The 20,381-nt window shown below is 42.0% G+C and overlaps 2 protein-coding genes and 1 pseudogene across 3 annotated transcripts in view; all 3 read right to left on the bottom strand.

Moving 5' to 3' along the window:
- Window positions 1-1,581: 1,581 nt before the first annotated feature.
- Window positions 1,582-4,978, bottom strand: LOC126938328 (MICOS complex subunit MIC10-like). The gene is made up of 2 exons (XM_050762378.1): window positions 4,950-4,978; window positions 1,582-2,082 (listed from the first exon to the last, which is right to left on the bottom strand). The coding sequence occupies exons 1-2, from the start codon at window positions 4,976-4,978 to the stop codon at window positions 1,821-1,823; spliced, it is 291 nt and encodes a 96-aa protein (XP_050618335.1). The 3' UTR covers window positions 1,582-1,820.
- A 499-nt stretch (window positions 4,979-5,477) lies between these two features.
- On the bottom strand, window positions 5,478-19,641 carry LOC126938344 (importin subunit alpha-1-like). The gene is given in 14 exon segments (XM_050762445.1): window positions 5,478-5,612; window positions 6,030-6,773; window positions 6,864-6,952; window positions 7,423-7,572; window positions 9,301-9,335; window positions 9,338-9,482; window positions 9,733-9,966; window positions 10,339-10,602; window positions 10,702-10,796; window positions 11,052-11,326; window positions 12,465-12,553; window positions 15,450-15,587; window positions 15,737-15,834; window positions 19,543-19,641. Coding segments are annotated over 12 exon segments (1,779 nt in total). The 5' UTR covers window positions 15,812-15,834; window positions 19,543-19,641; the 3' UTR covers window positions 5,478-5,612; window positions 6,030-6,583.
- The window catches only part of LOC126938363 (rho GTPase-activating protein 27-like), a 20,746-nt pseudogene continuing 16,100 nt past the window's right edge, over window positions 15,736-20,381 (bottom strand). Inside the window, exons 2-3 of the transcript XR_007720063.1 lie at window positions 19,543-19,897; window positions 15,736-19,241 (exon numbers count right to left, since the gene is read on the bottom strand). The product of XR_007720063.1 is annotated as a rho GTPase-activating protein 27-like (transcript). The remainder of the gene's footprint in view (window positions 19,242-19,542; window positions 19,898-20,381) is intronic.

Below are 20,381 nucleotides of genomic sequence, written 5' to 3'. Positions count from 1 at the left end.
AACTTTGGGAAGCTGAGGCAGGAGGATAGCTTGAGGCCAGGAATTTGAGACCAGCCTGGTCAACATAGCGAGACTTTGCTTCTTCAGTTATTATGGCTATTCCCCAACAACAAAAAATTTGGAATAGCTGTAATACTTATCTGGGATATTCCTATTATATAGGAATTAGTGTCTATACTTTTCTTATGCCAGGCACTTAGCTGTCCCACCAAAAGGTCTTTCACTGACATAATAAAGAGGCAAGATTTGAATTCAGACAGATCTGGCTCTTAAATACTAGTCCATTTCACTGCACCATGCTACCTCCCACAACTAGGATAGGAAAAGACATTTACAATTGTGAAAAGCCTGGAATGCACGAACTGATCAGTTTAAGAGGGTTCGATGCATACACCTCCTACACAATGTTATGAAACTGTCCCAAATATTTAGGAGGAACTGAGCGTTTACAGACACTAGAATTAGCTTTCAAACTAGGCCAACAACATGTTGTTTAACATACAAGTGCTCAAAATTAAATTGTACTTCTGCCCTCAGAAAACCCTAGTTGATAGCTTGGGTGTTTCTTATCATCTTTATTAGCTGGGGTTATGAAACTTAAATGGGTGATGTTGCTGAAACACTTTTCTCTAACACTTTCCCATGGGGAGTTAGAGGGAGGCTGCATGATTTGGCCAGGTTTTGTTCATCACAAATTAGGTCAACAGCCCAATCCCAAAAGAAAGCACCATTAATGAAATGACATGTTTCAAGGGCTTTCCAAAATCAGTCCACCGGGTTTTGGCAAGCTCCAGCAAGGGTGGAGAGGGGTAAGGGGCAGCCAGGCCTTAATGGCCTTCTGAACTTGGGTCCTGTATCTGACAAGGTTTCCAATGGCTCATATGAACAAAACTGACTTTGCTGTTACTGCTGTTATGCAATTAAAGAGGCCAAATGCTGAAATAAAAATCTTACTTAACAACGAGGATTTACAATAACAAAAAATTATCCTGAGCTTTTTCTTCAGTGATGATGCAGCCACAGAAAGATTGAGGATGAGAGAAAAAAAAAATCAACATTAGGAAACAGAATGTTGCTTTCCTTTATTGCCAAAATGCAATATAGCAATGAAAGAATCAATACTTCGTGAAATGTTTCACACTGATGTCCAATCTTTTAATGTTACCCTTTTATTTCAACAAGCAAAATAAGTGTTAGCAGTTTTTACTTTGATAACTGCCAAATGATATCAGGAATATTACCTTTCCTCTCTTGCTTACAACAAAAACAAATACAAAAATGAAAGTTATAGGTAAAGACATATATAATTTATCAAAGGTTTTTTTTTTTTTTTTTTTGAGATGGAATCTTGCTCTTGTCATCCAGACTGGAGTGCAGTGGTGCAATCTTGGCTCACTGCAACATCCACCTCCCGCCCCCACGCCCAGTTAATTTTTTGTATTTTTAGTAGAGACAGGGTTTTGCCATGTTGGGCAGGCTGGTCTTGAACTCCTGACCTCAGATGATCTGCCTGCCTCAGCCTCCCAAAGTGCTGGGATTAAAAGCGTAGGCCACCATGCCCAGCCTATCAAAGTCTTTTTTTTTTCTTTTTTTCCTTTTTTTTGTTTAATTTATTGAAGACCACCTCCCTACAATTTCCAGAGAGAAAATACAAAACAAGAAACAGACTTGATTTCAAATACATAACCAGGTGCTGGAGTTTAAAGCATTGCTGATAACATTGTTACAGAAGAAGGACAGCTTACTCCAGGGCACTTCAGTATTCCTGAGGAGTAAACATGATTTCTCCTGTCCTCCCACTGGGATGTTCTCAAGTGAAGTCACTGCTCCTGCTTGTTGACATATTTTCCATGTAGAAGATATGGAGCCTGGAAATCATGCTGACAGTTGGAGTAAGCCATTCCTAATCCCGTGCCAGAACTGAAGGCTAATGGCCACATTCTTCTTTTAAAGAAGGTAAGTGAGAAAACAATTCCTAATCCAAAATCAGTACCTATCTTCACCACCGCATCTGCCAGGCACCAGTCCCACTTCCTGCCAACCACCCATGCCTCCAGCTTTCCTCTCCACCGGCCCCGCGCTCTGTAACACTATCAAAGTCTTAAATGACGTTTCAAACTGCTAGATGGCCGGGCACGGTGGCTCACACCTGTAATCCCAGCACTTTGGGAGGCCAAGCCGGGTGGATCACTTGAGGTCAGGAGTTTGAGACCAGCCTGGCCAACATGGCAAAACCCCATCTCTAATAAAAATACAAAAGTTAGCCTGGTGTGGTGGCAGGAACTTGTAATCCTGGCTACTTGGGAGGCTGAGGCAGGAGAATCGCTTAACCTGGGAGATGGAGGTTGCTGTGAGCCAAGATCACGCCACTGCACTCCAGCCTGGGCGACAAGAGTGAAACTCTGTCTTGAAAAAAAAGAAAGAAAGAAAGAAAGAAACCCCATCTCTACTAAAAATACAAAAATTGGTGGGCGCGGTGGCTCACGCCTCTAATCCCAGCACTTTGGGAGGCTGAGGACAGCGGATCACGAGATCAAGAGATCAAGACCATCCTGGCTAACATGGTGAAACCCTATCTCTACTAAAAATACAAAATATTAGCTGGGCATGGTGGCGAGTGCCTGTAGTCCCAGCTACTCGGGAGGCTGAGGCAGGAGAATGGCGTGAACCCGGGAGGTGGAGATTACAGTGAGCCAAGATCGCGCCATTGCACTCCAGCGTGGGAGACAGAGCGAGACTCCGTCTCAAAAGAAAAAAAAAAATTACTCAAGTGTGGTAGTGGGAGCCTGTAGTCCCAGCTACTCTGGAGGCTGAGGCAGGAGAATCGCTTGAGCCCGGGAGGCTGAGGTTGCGGTGAGCCAAGATCACGCCACTGAACTCCATCCAGCCTGGGCAACAAGAGCGAGACTCCGTCTCAAAGAAAAAAAAAAAAAAAGAAAAAAAGAAAAAATAAAGAGATTTCAAACTACTAGGAAACTAAAAATGTTGGTACATTAATAAATCACTGGCAATTTAGACATTAACACTACAAGAGGGAGAAGTTGGTGGCTACATAATGTTTTTATCGTGACTTTTACAAATCAAGCTGGTTATAAAGTCATTCTGTCATTCTCAAAGATATTAAGTTACCCACATATAAATTAAATACAAATCTCCCAATGCCTCTATGGATCTAACGACTCCAAGGAAACTAGCATGTTAAGCATTTTATCTAAAATATGAAAAAAAACTTTTTTGGAAACCAGCTATCTCCTGCTCATTACCTCACTATTGAGTCATGCCTCCTTTAACAAATCCAGACCTTACACTTTCCATCCTGTCTTTTACACCAGTCCCTCTGAAGCCATTAAAACTCTCCCATGTTAAAGCAAAAATCTAGGATGTCCAGGTTTACTTCCCCATCACCTTTTCTCAAGCTGAAGACTTTTGGATTCAGTATCCAAGAAGGGACTCGGGGAGAGGAAGAGAGGAGCAAGTAAGTAGGAAAGGAAGGGCCGTCTGTACTGTTAATGTCTCTTCCCCCTTCCCTTTATGGCAGCCTTTGTACAGGAAAAGCTGAGAAAGTAATCCACGGTTCCAAACAAAATGCTCTATGCTTATGAGGACACAGGGGTTTAGTGCTCCATTTTATTTTTTGTTGTTTTTTTGTGTGTTTTTGTTTTGTTTTTGAGACAGGGTCTCATTCTGTCTCCCAGGTTGGAGTGAAATGGCACGATCTCAGCTCACTGCAACCTCCGCCACCCAGGTTCAAGCGATTCTTCTGCCTCGGCCTTCCAAGTAGATTACAGGCACCCACCACCGCATCCCACTAATTTTTGTTTTGTGTTTTTTTTTTTTTTTTTTTTTAAGTAGAGACAGGGTTTCACCATGTTGGCCAGGCTGGTCTCAAACTCCTGACCTCTAGTGATCTGCCTGCCTCAACCTCCCAAAGTGCATCATAGTCGTGAGCCACCGCACCCGGCCTAGTGTCCCATTTTAGCAACTTGGCTGTAGGAGGTGCTTCAAATAAGTATTAGCCAGTGCTCTATACCTAAACAAGGTAAGGATTAAACATCATTCCATGGAAGGATTTTAAAACACAACTGTTACCTGCAAAAGGCAAAATATATTTATATGCATGTTGATGAACTAGGGGAAGAAAATCCTTGTGTTTGTAGCCAAGAAGGTAAATGGAGACTTGTTGCAGTATATTACTACTGACTTGGAAAGATGTCTTGGCTGAGCATAGGGGCTCACGCCTGTAATGCCAGCACTTTGGGAGGCCAAGGCAGTGGATCATGAGGCCAAGAGATCGAGACCATCCTGGCCAACATGGTGAAGCCCCGTCTCTACTAAAAATACAAAAATAAGCTGGGTGTGGTGGCACACACCTATAATCCCAGCTATTCGGGAGGCTGAGGCAGGAGAATTGCTTGAACCCAGGAGGTGGAGGTTGCAGTGAGCATTTCACTTTTCCTAAGACTTATGTGGTACTACTGTAGGTAACACTTTGCGGTTTCCACTCAGAATCCATTGCCTGTTCCAGTGACAGCACATTCCTTAAGAGTGGTGGCTATCAGCTGGATGTGGTGGCTCACACCTATAATTCCAGCACTTTGGGAGGCCGAGGTGGGTGATCATGAGGTCAGGAGTTCAAGAGCAGCCTGGCCAAGACGGTGAAACCCCATCTCTACTAAAAACACAAAAATGAGCCGGGCATGGTGGTGGGTGCTTGTAATCCCAGCTACTCAGGAGGCTGAGGAAGAGAATCGCTTAAACCTGGGAGGCAAAGGTTGCAATGAGCCAAGATTGTGCCACTGCACTCCAGCCTGGGCGACAGAGCAAGACTCCATCTCAAAAAGAATAGTGTCTATCAACCTATACTGTACAGGAGCCCTTGGGAATTGCATTTTTTAAAAAGACCCAAGGTGGACCCTCACAGCCCTCATCAACTAAACAGAACTGGGTACTTTCCCAGGTGAGGCCCGTGTGCAGCCATGATTGACCTTGGAATCCCATTCACCCTTGAAGTTTGGGAGGAATGAATTCCGCTTGTAGCTCCAGGAGAGATTTATGATTAAATTTAAGGTGTTTAGCCCATCTCCCTGGCCAAGGAGACTTAAGGAGACACTGGCTGAGGGTTTCTGGAAAATGTTATTCATTCTTCTGTAAAAACTGCAGCCAGGACTACTCTGGTTCATCACACCAGTTTGGATGGGTTACCTTTCACCAGTGACATTAAAGGCTCCAAATTAGAAAGCCACACACAGGCATGGTGAAGTAAAGAAAAGGGTGGACTTTAATGTTTATTTACAGGATGCTGCAAGATATGAAATTCCACATAGAAATAAGAAACCTAGTCAGAGGACAAGCTTCATACAGTATGTACAGTTGGAACTGTTCAAGTATAGTTTCAGTGTAAAAAGTGCTACAATAACAAACCACAATTTAAAAAGAGTTCTTAGTAGAGAAACAATAAGACAAAATACCAAACGCGGTACACAACAAATGTATGCCTCAGCTACGTGATCTAAAAGGTAAAGGTCCCAGGAGCCCATCCTGAACTTGGAAGGTGTAGCCTTCAGAGGTAGTTTCCAGCACAACGTTTTGATCTTCCTCTTCCTGGAAATATACTAAAAAATAAATATAAAAAGAATATAATTATTCCAAGCAGCAGCCTATCTAGAAGTCTGTATTCAATCTCTAGGTCTTGATCTGCATATTATACCTTTAATCCTGTATGATATTCTAGTATTTGACATAGGGGAGGGAGGGTCTCTGAAACTTTGCCAATTCATGAGTGCCTGGGGAGTTGCGGGGACCGGGGATAAGGAATGCTACTACAGTAACAGAAACAGGCCGAGATTTTTTTCTTCCCCAACTGTCACTTTTCAATAGGAAAAGACTGTATTAGGCCCAGAGCATGGCGGTGGGTTTGGTCTACTTCTCTATCACCTTCTACAATGACACCCACTAACTTACCCTCCAGATAGTCTAAGATGCCCAAGGCTGTCCACTTGAAACTAATCTGGTGACTTTTAAAATCTCACCTCAATGCCAAGACCAAGGTTCGAGGGCTTATTGAGATCATCTCCAATGCAGCAGGGTACGAGAACATTCCCATCCGGCACCATGAAGACAACTTCCTGAGGCAGTTGGCTCAGAAGGTCCCCCACAAGCTGAATAACCCTAAGTTCAATGATCCACACATCAAGGCCAACCTGCTCCTGCAGGCTCGCCTGTCCCACATGCAGCTGAGTGCTGAGTTGCGGTCAGATACGGAGGAAATCCTTAGTAAGGCAATCCGGCTTATCCAGGCCTGCGTGGATGTCCTCTCCCGCAATGGGTGGCTCAGCTCTGCTGTGGCAGCTATGCAACTGGCCCAGAGGGTCACTCAAGCCATGTGGTCCCAGGACTCATACCTGAAGCAGCTGCCACACTTCACCTCTGAGCACATCAAACGTTGCACAGACAAGGGAGTGGAGAGTGTTTTCGACATCCTGGAGACGGAGGATGAAGAATGGAACGCATTGCTTCAGCTGACTGACAACCAGATTACAGATGTGGCTCGCTTTTGTAACCGCTACCCTAATATCGAACTATCTTATGAGGTGGTAGATAAGGACAGCATCCGCAGCGGCAGGCCAGTGGTGGTGCTGGTGCAGCTGCAGCGAGAGGAGGAAGTCCCAGGCCCTGTCACTGTGCCTCTCTTCCTGCAGAAACGTGAAGAGGGCTGGTGGGTGGTGACTGGAGATGCCACGTCCAGTAGCCTCATCTCCATCAAGAGGCTGACGCTGCAGCAGAAGGCCAAGGTGAAGTTGGACTTTGTGGCCCCAGCCACTGGTGCCCACAACTACACTCTGTATTTCATGAGTGACACTTACATGGGATGTGACCAGGAGTACAAATTCAGTGTGGATGTGACAGAAGCCGAGACGGACAGTGATTCAGACTGAGTCCTGAGGCATTTACTCTTGGGTAAAGGAGAGTTGAGCCTGAATTAGGAATGTGTACATTGTAGGGATCCTGGTGGTTATGGGGACCAGGTCTGTGGGCCCGACGTCTGGCCAGCCAGGGCTAGAGCTGTCCCTGCCCACCTCCACTTCCTTTTCCCTTGTTCACACTCTGGATCCAGTGACAGCAGGGGTCATGGGTCAAGCATAAATCATATATAGCATTTTCAGGCATGTTACTGGTAGTTCCTTTTGAGTCTGACATTCTAATAAAATAATTTGTAGAAACCAAAAAATAAAAAATAAAAAGATTTTATTACTATCAAGCCAAACATCAGAGGGGCAAATAAATACATTACATCCTATGTACACTGATAATTTTACTATATTTAACAAAGATATGAGGCTCATTTTTAAAATTATGAGTGAAAAAAAGGGCTTGACTTTAGATGTTTCCAAGTTATTATTAATATTACCATCCATTACTCACCTCTACAGAGAAATACTTCTCAATTAAGCTTAACGAAGCCTTATACACAGACTCATTTTCATGGTTTTGCAGAGCTTCAATTTTGTCTAAGCCGCCACATTCTTCAATCATTATACTAAGTTTCTCAGTTTCACCTAGTTTCTCAGCAGCCTAAAAAAAAAATTCCAAGTTTACTGGTGTATACTCTGAATGTTTTAATGAAGAAAACATTGAAAATTTTGAATATTGATATGTCAGGCAGAAATAAACACCTTAACAGTTCCTTCATCAAGCATGTCATAGTTTTATGTCCATTTTATATTTTGTTGAAACTCAATGTGATTGGATCTATACCTGCTTTTAGCACTACTTCAACTGGAGCCAAAGATCTTACAATCAATAGCTCTCAACCTTTTCTATGTATCAAAATCACATGGGCAACTTTTAAAACACACTACATTCCAGTTCAACTGGTCTGCTATGGGAAGAGGGGCTTATTGTTCTGTAAAAAATCCTTTATCATCACAAGGTGTAGTCAAGATGTCTAAGGGCAAAGATGGCGTATGGAGTGCTAAACTAAATGTCTGACCAGAATGTGTGTTGGTATTAAGGATTTATTGGGCATATGGAATGGTATGTAGGTTAGTTTTTCTTTAAATTTTCAACTTTTAAGAGACACATAAATATCTATAGATGAAATAGCAGATTTACTTGAAAATAACTTAGGGGATTAGATGAGGGGAAGAGGAAATACTGGCCACATATTGACAAATTATTTATACGCAGTGACAGATATGCCAGCATCCATTATTGTAGGCTCAATTTTTTTTTTTTTTTTTTTTTTTTTTCCGGAGACAGAGTTTCACTCTTGTTGCCCAGGTTGGAGTGCAATGGCACAATCTTGGCTCACTGCAACTTCCGCCTCCCAGGTTCAAGCGATTCTCCTGCCTCACCTCCTGAGCAGCTGGAATTACAGGTGCCCGCCACCACATCTGGCTCAGTTTTTGTATTTTTAGTAGAGATGGGGTCTCACTATGTTGGCCAGGCTGGTCCTGAACTCCTGACCTCATGACCCACCTGCCTCGGCCTCCCAAAGTGCTGGGATTACAGGCATGAGCCAGCATGCCCAGCCTATAGGCTCAACTTCTATATGTAAAAATCTCTAGAATCCAAAGTTGATGAGAAGGGCTTACCTACCACCAATCACTATGACAAAGTGCCATATGCTGGTATGCTTGGATCAATTAGGGGTGGAACCAGAAGAAAAATATAATTAAGTCGTTCAGAATTTTTTTTTTTTTTTTTTGAGACAGTTTCACTCTTTCGCCCAGACTGGGGTGAAGTGACGCAATCTTGGCTCACTGCAACCTCCGCCCCCCGCCCGGGGTTTAAGCAATTCTCCTGCCTCAGCCTCCCGAGTAGCTGGAATTATAGGCACCCGCCACCATGCCTGGCTAATTTTTGTATCTTTAGTAGAGACAGGGTTTCGCCATGTTGACCAGGCTGGTCTCGAACTCCTGACCTCAGGTGATCCACCCTCCTCGGCCTCCCAAAGTGCTGGGATTACAGGCATGAGCCACTGCACCAAGTCATTCAAATTTAATTTCACCAAAATTCAGTAGAAAATTGGGACATTAAATCAACCAAGTGAACAGGTGTGATGAGTTCACATAAGCACCCGACTTTGATTCAGGTCCCATCATCCACTTGTCATCTCTTTTATATCTTTGATAATGCCTGCCACATTTTTAATCAAAGGTGTGGCCCACCTAAACAGGCTTTCTGAATCTTTGGCTTACTAGTGAGTAAACTTACAACAGCTGCCCTCCCCCAGGTCTAAATAGTAAACTGATTATTATCAAGTTCAAATTCAAACAAAGCCACCTTGATAGGACTTACCTGAAAGATATTTGAAATGGCATCCAGGATAACAGAATAATCTTGGCATCTTTTGCAGTTAAGAGGTTCATCAACGGTTCTATTATGCCACAGTGAACGAGGTACACAATCTGCTCAACTGTTCTACCACTAGTATAGTTGGTCATGGCCCATATAGCCTCCTTTTGTGTCTTAAAATCTGCCTATTCAACATAAGGAAATGGTTTGATTTCAGAACAGTTGCACAAATAAGATTCCAAGAGTACTTTTTCACAAAAACAATGACTGAAAGGACCAAGGTTCTATCCAACCTTAAGTGAAAGGGGTTCCTGGATATTTTTCAGCAAAGGACTCCAAGTAGAACCCAAGATTCTTGCACGTGAAGAAGCTTATCAAGCACAGTTTTCTATAAATACTAAAAAATGACTTGATTAAATCCTAAGACTTCATTACCTTAGAGAGAACACTGACAAGGAATGGGACTAATCCATGATTCACAACTTGCTGTATCTGGTCCTGACGGCCAGCTGTGATGTTTGACATTGTCCATGTAGCTTCCTTCTGAATGTTAGTTTTGGGGTTGGTGAGCAGGCTGGGAAAGACAGCGAGTGCTCCTGCATCAGTCACAACCTGAGTCTGTTCATCTGTACCAGTGACAATATTCCCTATGGCTCTTAAGGTAGGAGTCTGAAAAGGAAAAATTGTTGATGCTGGTTACCTTATTTTTTTCTCAGCACTTCAGAAATTCTGTACCCAGGCTGGAGTGCAATGGCATAATCTCGGCTTACTGCAGCCTCCGCCTCCCGGGTTCAAGCAATTCTCCTGCCTTGGGATTAAAGTGCATGCCACCACGTCCAGTTAATTTCTTTGTATTTTTAGTAGAGATGGGGTTTCACCATGTTGGCCAGGCTGGTCTCGAACTCCTGACCTCAGCTGATCCACCCGCCTCGGTCTCCCAAAGTGCTGGGATTATACGGGATTATACAGGCGTGAGCCACCGCGCCCAGCCTTGACCATGCTTCTTATAATTACGTCCTAATCTACAAGTAAATAACTTACCACAATTGGCAATTCAGAAGCTCCTAGAAGCTTCACAAGTTGGGGCACAATTCCTGTTTTCATGACCATGTCAATTCGTTCATTCGGACCGTCAGTAAGGTAGGAAATAGCCCAGCAGGTATCTGCTAATACTTCTGGATCATCATGATGCAGGAGCCGAACTAAGGTAGGAAGAATCTGCTCAACAGCATCTATCGGGGGTGCAGGATTCTTGTTGCGGCAAAGATTTGAAATTGTCCAGGTAAGATTACGTAAGGAGCCACGCTAGGGGAAAAAAATAGGCAATGAGAGGTTCTGTCTTTTGAGAAGATGGGGGAAATTAGAATGAAGAAGTGAGTAACTTTATTCATGTTAGTAACTTACTGCTAAAGATGACATATCAGGAACCGCAAGCAGAGCCAACAGTGGGTCAACTGCACCATACTTAATAACCAAGTCTCGGAACACTGAGCCGTCACCTGAAAAAAAGGGCAAGATTAATTTTATTATTTTGTCCAACACCATCAACGTTCAGTGACTGATGCACCAGCAAAAACTCCCAAGCGTACTTAGATGCCCCTCTGCTGCCTTTGTAAAGACGACACTTTCATTCCTAATAACGGCTTGAAAGCAAGCTCAAAACTTGACGAAGTCATTATTGCTTATAATAAGGCCTTTCTTCCAACTCATTACGCTTAGATACATTCAGTCAAAAGAACTTCAAGTCCAAGTACCTGCAATGTTTCCTAGAGCCCAGACGGCTTGTTCACTGATGTGAGCATGGGGAGATGCCAACAGAGAGATGAATGCTGGGATGGCACCTCCATCTACCACAGCCTTGGTCTGTTCTGATGTCCCAGAAGCAATGTTAGTGAGTGCCCAAGCAGACTCAAACTGAATGGGACTACAATCAGAATCAGTTCTGCCCAAGAAGGACACAAATTTTGGAATCAAACCAGCCCGGATTATGTTGTCTATGGAGGGTTGCTTTCCTCTAGAAAGTAGTTTCCTAAAGGGGAACAAAAAGAAAAAAGTTGAAAGTGATTAACAAAAGGAGCTTGTCTAAAAACCAATTTAAAATGCAATTCAAGAGTTTAGAACTTCAGACAACCTTTTAAGTAAATCACTAAATGCTGAGACATTCTGGAACTGAGAGAAGCTGAACAGATTACTCGTACGGTACTATGTATGTGGTAATAATTAACTATCATTTTTCCAAAAATTAATGTTGATTACCCTCCTCTGTAGCCCTGCAGAAATCTTCTACAGATCTTGTCACTTTTTAAAAAAACTTTTGACATTCTGACAGGGTTATACTCTCATTAGTAATTGAATTTGTTCTCCCTGATAGTTGTGGTTAAGCACTTTTTGTTTTTTTGAGGCAGGATCTCACTCCACCCAGGCTAGAGTGCAGTGCCACGATCACAGCTCACTGCAGCCTCGACCTCCTGGGCTCAGGTGATCCTCCCACCTCAGCCTCCTTAGTAGCTGGGCCACAAGTGTGTACCACCACACCTGGGTAATTTTTTTTCATTTTTCATAGAGACGGGGTCTCACCAGGTTGCCCAGGCTGGTCTCAAACTCCTGGGCTCAAGTAACCCACCCTTTGGCCTCCCAAAGTGCTGGGATTATAGGCAGGAGTCACCGCGCCCAGCCTAGAACTTTTTAATCATTTACCATTGAAATTTGTTCTGTCAAGCTATAGAAATTATTAATCCTTTCTATTATATCATAACTGTGTATGACAGAAGGCAAAGGTCAAATTATACTTATCTCCTAAATGGATCTATCATTCTAAATGGATGTCTCAATCCCACTTACTATTTATTTCTTCCTTTCCCTGCCAGTGACTTGAAACATTACTTTGATAAAAACTTTATGGGCGGGTGCAATGGCACACACCTGTAATCCCAGCACTTCAGGAGGCTGAGGTGAGAGGATTGCTTGAACCCAGGCATTTGGGACCAGCCTGGGCAAAACAGCAAAGCTCCCCTCTCAAAAAAATTAATAAATAAGAAACTATTTGGCTTATGGCTGGCTAACCTAATCTTTCCTTACACTATCTGTCTGTCTATTCCTGCCTACCCCCCAAAAAATCTAAAAACACTAATTTATTAGGTTACCCATGCTATCGCAGACAGACTTACCTGGCAGTTTGAGTAGCTTGGAGTTGATTTTCCACATTGTTGCTATTTACGCCTTTGACAATGTCATCAACAGACCAATTTACAGTGCCCTAGAAGAAAAATGAAATTTTGCACCTTATCATTAAGATTAAATACAAACAATAAAATCCACACTTACCACTGTGAAGGCAAGTGTAAACATTGTTGGGCTTATAGCCAGCTACTAAAAATTTAGCCCTACATTTAATTTTGCCTGTTAAATATTCATTATTTTATATGTAGAACAGTTTCCAAACTCAGTGTCAGGACTCACTGGAGTCTCAAGTTATGGAATATCCAAGTGTTTTGTTGCTAAAAAAGGCAGCTTTGAACAATTTTAAAAATGAACTAGAAAGCCAGGCATGGTGGCTCACATGAACCTATAATCCTAGCACTTTGGGAGTCTCAGGAGGGAGGATGGGTTGAGCTCAGGAGTTCGAGACCAGCCTGAGCAACATAATGAGACCTCTCCACCCTACAAAAAATTTTTTAAAAAAATTATCCAGGCACGGTAGTGTGCGCCTGTCACCATGCAAGACCTTGTCTCAAAAAAAAAAAAAAAAAAAAAAAAAAAAAAAAAATCAGAGCAGACTGAAGATTATTCCTACATTAATCTCAATCACTTGCATTCAGATATACTTTGAGAGAGAAAGACACGAAGTTATAAGCAACATTCTGAGGATTTTCATATCTAATTTTATAATCTATGTATGCCCACGGTTGAGTGTTGTTGCAAATATAAATGTGTTATGTGTGTCCAGGCTCAGTGGCTCACGCCTGTAATCCCAGCACTTTGGGAGGCCGAGGCGGTAGATCACCTGAGGTCAGGCGTTCGAGACCAGACTGGGAAACATGGTGAATCCCCATCTCTACTACAAATGCAAAAATTAGCCAGGCGTGGTGGCGGGCCCCTGTAATCCCAGCTTCTCGGGAGAAGGTGGCAGAAGAATCGCTTGAATCCAGGAGGCGGAGGCTGCAGTGAGCTGAGATCACGTCACTGCACTCCAGCCTGGGCAGTAGAGCAAGACCCATCCCCTGCAACCTATAAAAAAGAAGTTTTATGTTGTGAATCACAGTAGAAAGGAGGTTTGAGAACCAGTGCTACCCATAATTTAAAAAGACAGTACCCCTGTCTCTCCAGGAGCTTGATGCCTCACAGAGGAAATGTGACAAGCAAACAGCGTAAAACAAGTGGTAAACAGATGGGCTACACAGCATTTACTCCCCATTTTGGGTGCAGAACCAGGGCGCTAGAGAATCCTGGGAAAGGAGTGTCTTTCCTGCTAGGCTAAGGAGTGCTATAAGGAGAAGATGAGCTTTGAGCATTACTCACCTCTATTAGTGTTAGTATCCTAGAAATAGAACATAGGTAGTATTCAATTAAAAAAAAAAAAAAAGATAAATGTGGAGTGCTAAAGGGCTAAAGGAAGCATAATGTGGCTGTGCGCAGTGGTTCATACCTGTAATCCCAGCATTTTGGGAGGCTGAGGTGGGCAGATCACCTGAGGTCAGGAGCTTGACACCAGCCTGGCCAACATGGCGAAACCCCGTCTCTACTAAAAAAAAAAAGAAAATTAGTTGGGCATGGTGGTGCGTGCCTATAATCCCAGCTAATCGGGAGGTTGAGGCACGAGTATTACTTGAATCCAGGAGGCAGAGGTTACAGTGAGCCAAGATGGCACCATTGCGCTCCAGCCTCAATGACAGAGTGAGGCTTTGTCTCAAAAAAAAAAAAAAAAAAAAAAAAAAAGGAAGCATATTGAGCATATTGTGAGAAAAAGAAGTAGGAAAGTGCCCAGTTATCTTTGAAAGATGAAAGATAAATTTGAAAATCTAAGATAGGTCTACTTTGTGGAAGGCCTTCATGGAGTATGGATGATGATGATGATGATGATATTATTATTATTATTATTATTATTTAGACAGAGTTTTGCGCTTGTTGCCCAGGCTGGAGTGCAGTGGTGCAATCTTGGCTCACTGCAACCTCCGCCTCCCAGGTTCAAGCGATTCTCCTGTCTCAGCTTCCCAAGTAGCTGAGATTACAGGCGCCCACCACCAAGCCCAGCTAATTTTTTTGTATCTTTAGTAGAGACAGGGTTTCACCATGTTGGCCAGGCTGGTCTCGAACTCCTGACCTCAGATGATCCACCCACCTTGGCCTCCCAAAATGCTGGGATTACAGGTGTGAGCCACCGTGCCTGGCCAGAGTATGGATTTTTATTTTTAGAGACAGGGCACAGAAAGAAGGAAATGATAAATTAGGAGGCTACTGTAAATATTTCAGGAGGAAAGTCCTGAACAAAGCTGGTGACAAATAAAAAAAAAAAAAAAAAAATAGAGACTAACAAAAATAGCAGAAATAAACCAGAAATGGGCTGGACGTGGTGGCTCACACCTGTAATTTCAGCACTTCAGGAGGCCCAGGTGGGCGGATAACAAGGTCAGGAGTTCGAGACCAGCCTGGCCAACATGGTGAAACCCTGTCTCTACTAAAAATACAAAAATTAGCCAAGTGTGGTGGTGCATGCCTGTAATCCCAGCTACTTGGGAGGCTGAGGCAGGAGAGTTGCTTGAATCTAGGAGGTGGAGGCTACAGTGAGCCGAGATTGTGCCACTGCACTCCAGCCTGGGCAACAGAGCAAGACTCTATGTAGGAAAAAGAAAAAAGAAATAAACCAGAAACTGGTTGGCTCTGGACACACTGGTCAGGTCAAGATACCCAGCTAGCAGCTAGAAATGCAGGGAAGTCTGAAGGAAGGTCAGAGCTAAAGGAAGATCCTAAATCAGCTTCAGTGGATTATGGAAGGCAGGAAAGAAGACAATTACTAATTGCAAACAGAGAAAAAGATCTTCACAGATAGTTAAAACCATAAGACTAGAAATGTTAAGTTTACTTGAATTTCTAAGAAAAGTTCCTACTGATTTCCTGGATTTCATGTAACTCATACACTAAAATACATGTTTTACCTGGTTGTTGCGGTTTTCCTGCAGCGGAGAAGTAGCATCATCAGGAAATGAGCTTACGTTTCTCCTCTTCAGCATCTGGTCATCCTTCTTAGCTTTCCTCAGCTCCACATTGACCTCTATTCTGCGACGCCTCATTTCCTTGAAAAAAGATAACATGCTGTTTCACCTATCACATCAGTTTTTGTTGCTAAGTGAGGGTATTTTTAAAAAGATCCCTAAGTTTTCACCCCTTTCCAAATGTCCTCCCATTTAAACACCACCACAGGAAAGCAACAGAAGGTACTCACTGTACTGTCTTTTCCCTTGTTCTTGAATCTGTGAAGACGGGCAGCTGGTGTATTAGCATTCTCGTTGGTGGACATGGTTATGAGACAAAGGGAGAAAGCTAAAAGATGGGCGAGGAGAAAAATATTTCCTTTATCGTTTTCCTTTGTCAATAATAGTACCAAATAAGAATTGAATTATCAAGCATCTACTGAATCCACACCTGTATACTAGAGGGGGGATCATCATGCTTTCAGCACTATGAAATAGCTTTACCCAAAGGGGAACTGTCCCCCTTCCCTCTGAAGCGCTGAGACTTCCTGGAGAGGGCTGTCCATCAGAAATAGAATGCAAGCTATATAAATAGAAATTTCCTAGTAGTCATTTTTTGTTTTGTTTTGTTTTGAGACAGAGTCTCACTCTATCTCCCAGGCTGGAGTGCAGTGGCATGATCTCGGCTCACTGCAACCTCTGCCTCCCAGGTTCAAGTGATTCTCCTGCCTCAGCCTCCCAAGTAGCTGGGACTATAGGCGTGTGCCACCATATCCGGCTAAGTTTTGTATTTTTAGTAGAGATGGGAGTTCGCCATGTTGGCCAGGTGGGTCTCAAACTCCTGACCTCAGGTGATCCACCCACCTCGGCCTCCCAAAGTGCTGGGATTATAGGTATGAGCCACCACGCCCAGCCAAAAAAAATTCAAAATTAAAAAAAAAACAATAAATCATAATGAACTAAGACAAAAATACCTTCTTGGCATCTAATGAGATGATCAAAAGGTTTCCTTTCTTTGACTTTTTGCTTTTTGAGACAGTGTCTTGCTCTGTTGCCCAGACTGGAGTGCAGTGGTGCGATCTCAGCTCATTGCAACCTCTGCCTCCCAGGTTCAAGCGATTCTCCTGTCTCAGCATCCTAGTAGCTGGGACTACAGGCATGCACCACTGTGCCCCACTAATTTTTGTATTTTTAGTAGAGATGGGGTTTCACCATGTTGGCCAAGCTGGTCTTAAACTCCTGGGCTCAAGTGATCCACTCACCTTGGCCACCCAAAGTGCTGGGATTACAGGCATGAGCCACCAGCTCCAGCCTTTCTTTGACTTCTTAAAATAGTAGGGTATTAGTAATCTCCTGGAGATTGGTGTCTAAGGTGAAGCCAATTTAGCATGGTTTCTTATTCTTTAAATTTACTCCTGAATATATCTGCATACCAATGTTTTGAGATTTCTTATAGACATGCCTATTTGCTATTAATTATTATAATAAATATTAATAAAGGAGACAGGGCCATAATTTTCTATTTGTCTATTTCTATTTATCAAGTTTTCTAACAGCTTCACACTAAGAGAAACAATAATCTGTAAAATTTCCTCCTTTTTCTATTCTGGTAGAAAAATTTAGAAAGAACTATCTGGTTCCTGAAACTTAAGAAAAACCTTATGAACTCATCTGGTCCTGCCATCACCTTAATGACAGGTGCAGTGATAAACAACCAGAAATCCTTCTCCTGCCTGAGTGTGGCTTCTGCCCTACTAAGGACTGAGATCACTGTGGCGTCCTTCCCAACCCTTCCCCCACCCAAAGGGAGCTCGGTGGGCCCCTTTCTGTAGCAGTGGGGATGGAAGGTGGGGCACGATCAGGTGGGGACTTCTATTCCACCATCTTGGTCCACGCCTTCTAGGTGGACCCCTTTCTTTGTGGATGTAGGAAACCTGAATACTATATTAGTGGACCCTGTGAAGGCTTTAAAATTCCAAGTTCTAGTAAAAGAGAATCAGAAACATTGGTTAGTATACCTCTTTTTTTTATTCTTGATATTGGTTATTTGTGCTGTATTATTTTTCCCCCCTTGATAATCTTATCAGAGGCTTGTAAAACATAATGGGATCTAAGGTATGTTTCTTTTCTATTTCATCACGTTTTCTCATCTTTAATATTTTCTTTCTTTAGGTTGGTTCCTTGAGAGGTACCCCTAGCTAATTAATTTGCAGTTTTTCTTTTCTAACATAAGCATTAACGGCTAGCAACTTCTCCTAGGAAGTCTAATTGCATCTCACAAATTTCAATATATGTAGTACTTTCATGAACATCCAGATCAAAATGTTTTCTGATTCTCATTATGATTTACATTTGAGCACTTATTTATTTAGAAGTATATTTCTTACATTTCAAGCATATAGCCCTTGCATTTCTTTAAAATTTTACAAATGTCTATATCCCTAAACAATACTGTAACATTGTATCATCACACACACTTTTAAACTCTACACACATGTATGTAGTATATACATTTTTCGTTATGTGTTTTTAGTGATGGAACTGTTTTCTCTTTTTAAAAATTTTTATTTTATTTTAGATTCAAGGAGTCTATGTGCACTGGGGAGAACTGGGTTTCTAGTTACTCATTACCCGTATATTAAACACTGTACGCAATAGGTAATTTTTCAACCCTTGTACCTCTCCCACCCTCTCCAAATGTTTTCATTCTATTGTAAACTTTTGAGATTCAATCTCGACACTTGTTGCTCTAGTGTGTTTTTCACTGCTACGTAATAGTCCATTATGAAATAACACAATTTAAACGTGCCTGATTATGAGTACTTAGGAATTATTTCCAAATTTCACCATTATGAAATAATATTATAAGGAACACTCTGCTACAATGTCTTCTCATGTACACAGGGTAAAAGTTTCTCTACAGTATCAGGAAGGAGTCAAATTGCATTTTTAACTTTGTTTTTGTCAAACCATTCTCTAAAATGTTATAGCAACCATTGCACTAATTGCTCTGTTATCAGAAATGTATCATGACTATAATCCCAACACTTTGGTAGGCTGAGGCAGGCAGGTCGCTCGAGCCTAGAGTTCGAGAACAGCCTGGGCAACATAATGAGACCCTGTGTCTACAAAGAATACAAAAATTAGCTAGGCATAGTGGAATGCATTTGTAGTCTCAACTATTTGGGAGGCTGAGGTAAGAGGACAACCTTAGCCCAGGGAGGTCAGGGCTGCAGTGAGCTGTGATGGTACCACTGCACTCCAGCCTGGGTGACAGACAAAAAATTAGCCGGACATAGTGGTGGGCACCTATAATCCTAGCTACTTCGGAGGCTGAGGCAGGAGAATCATTTGAACTCAAGAGGTGGAGGTTGCAGTGAGCTGAGATTGTGCCACTGCACACCAGCCCGGGCAACAGTGCAAGACACTGTCTAAAAAAAAAAAAAAAAAAAAAAAAAAGAACTAATATTCATTCATGTTTTACAACTTATCTAAGAAGAAAATGAGGCCAAAAGTAAAGTCTTTAATATGGCCTGTTAAATACATTAGCTTTCATTATTAATATGCTAGTATTTCAAAAGGGAGTCCAATATTCCTCATTTACAAGGCTCAGAATTCACTTACCTGGTATGTCCTAAAGATTTCTGCCATATTGGTAACATCACAACTGGTTTAACGGCACACTCTAAAATGGCTAAAACCAATGCAAATTCTCTGGGTTTGCTACACATCTGAACGGCCTTGATCCAATTTGCCCTATATTTCAGAAGAAATGAAAGAAATTATTTCACTAGGTTGGCCTTAAGTTAAAAGCACAGTAGTTGTAACTTTGGCCTCCATCTGATTCCAGCGATAAAGACTCTGACTCCTAATCCTCCAAACAGTGGTGTTGGTTCAGTAACTTAGAAGTACACTCATGCCTCTCACATCCTGTCTGCTGACCACATTGACTTCATTCAACTCATTGGTAATGACGTTTTCAAGTGCACATCTACAACAATCATTTTATAAACATTTAGTATATCTACAGCAATAAATTAACCTCAGTTTCCTTTACCTATGTGATGCCCAATTGGGATGAAGAAAGGATGAAGGGATGTTGTTTTCTAATTGGGTGATAGTCAGTCTCAGAGTAGATATAGTAAGAACTTTGGACCCATGGACAGAACCGTTCCATTTGAACTCTCCTGCTGGAGTCAGACAGAATTTTGTGCAAGATGCCTTCTCTTATCATGATCTTCTCTGTGCTGGTGCTCATTCAAAGCAAATGAATTGGTGGAGTATTGATTGTGGTAGACGCGATACTTCCCTTCTTGACCCAATTTAAGATAATTGTTGATATTTCCTTTCGTGACCACTTCCTTTTTGATGCTCAACCGTGAAATTTCTCCTTGAGAGTTAACTACCAGTACCTGACCAAAAACATAAAAAGACTGCATTGTTTATGTCAATCAAAGATGAAAATTTCATCTGATCAACTGTCTTTCAATAGCTAAAATTAATCACTCAAAGTAAGTTAAGATAAATAGAACTTTTGAAGTCTAAAAGCTAAGTTGAAGTCTATAAGCTAAGTTAAAAGCTAAAGCTAATTGTTTACAATTAAACAACCAAGATATGCCTGCAGAAAGAAAACTAACACATATTAAGTACCTATTACATGTTAGATACTATTATTCACTGCTTTCATGTATTAATACTTCAAATATACACATGAAACCATACATATAAATTACTCACCTACCATTTTCTCAAGTTTTTCAAGTTTATACTTAAGGGAAAAAGAAGGGGATCGGATGTACTCTCCCCGCAAAAACATATTCCTAAAAACACCCTTTCAGGTCCTCTTATCATTCCAGGTATAGTGTAAGACCCCATGGATACCTCAAAATAGTATTT

Source organism: Macaca thibetana, chromosome 16 (genome assembly GCF_024542745.1).
Source record: "Macaca thibetana thibetana isolate TM-01 chromosome 16, ASM2454274v1, whole genome shotgun sequence".
Lineage (NCBI taxonomy): Eukaryota > Metazoa > Chordata > Mammalia > Primates > Cercopithecidae > Macaca > Macaca thibetana.
The sequence above is the reverse complement of the archived record's forward strand: the minus strand, read 5'-3'. Positions and strand labels throughout refer to the sequence as shown.

Excerpts from the sequence above, each read along its gene's own strand:
- LOC126938328 (XM_050762378.1), bottom strand. The coding sequence starts at position 4,978 with ATGGCTGCACACGGGCCTCACCTGGGAAA. Across the intron at positions 2,083-4,949 it reads CACGGGCCTCACCTGGGAAA|AGCGCGGGGCCGGTGGAGAG; the intron begins GTACCCAGTTCT and ends ATAGTGTTACAG.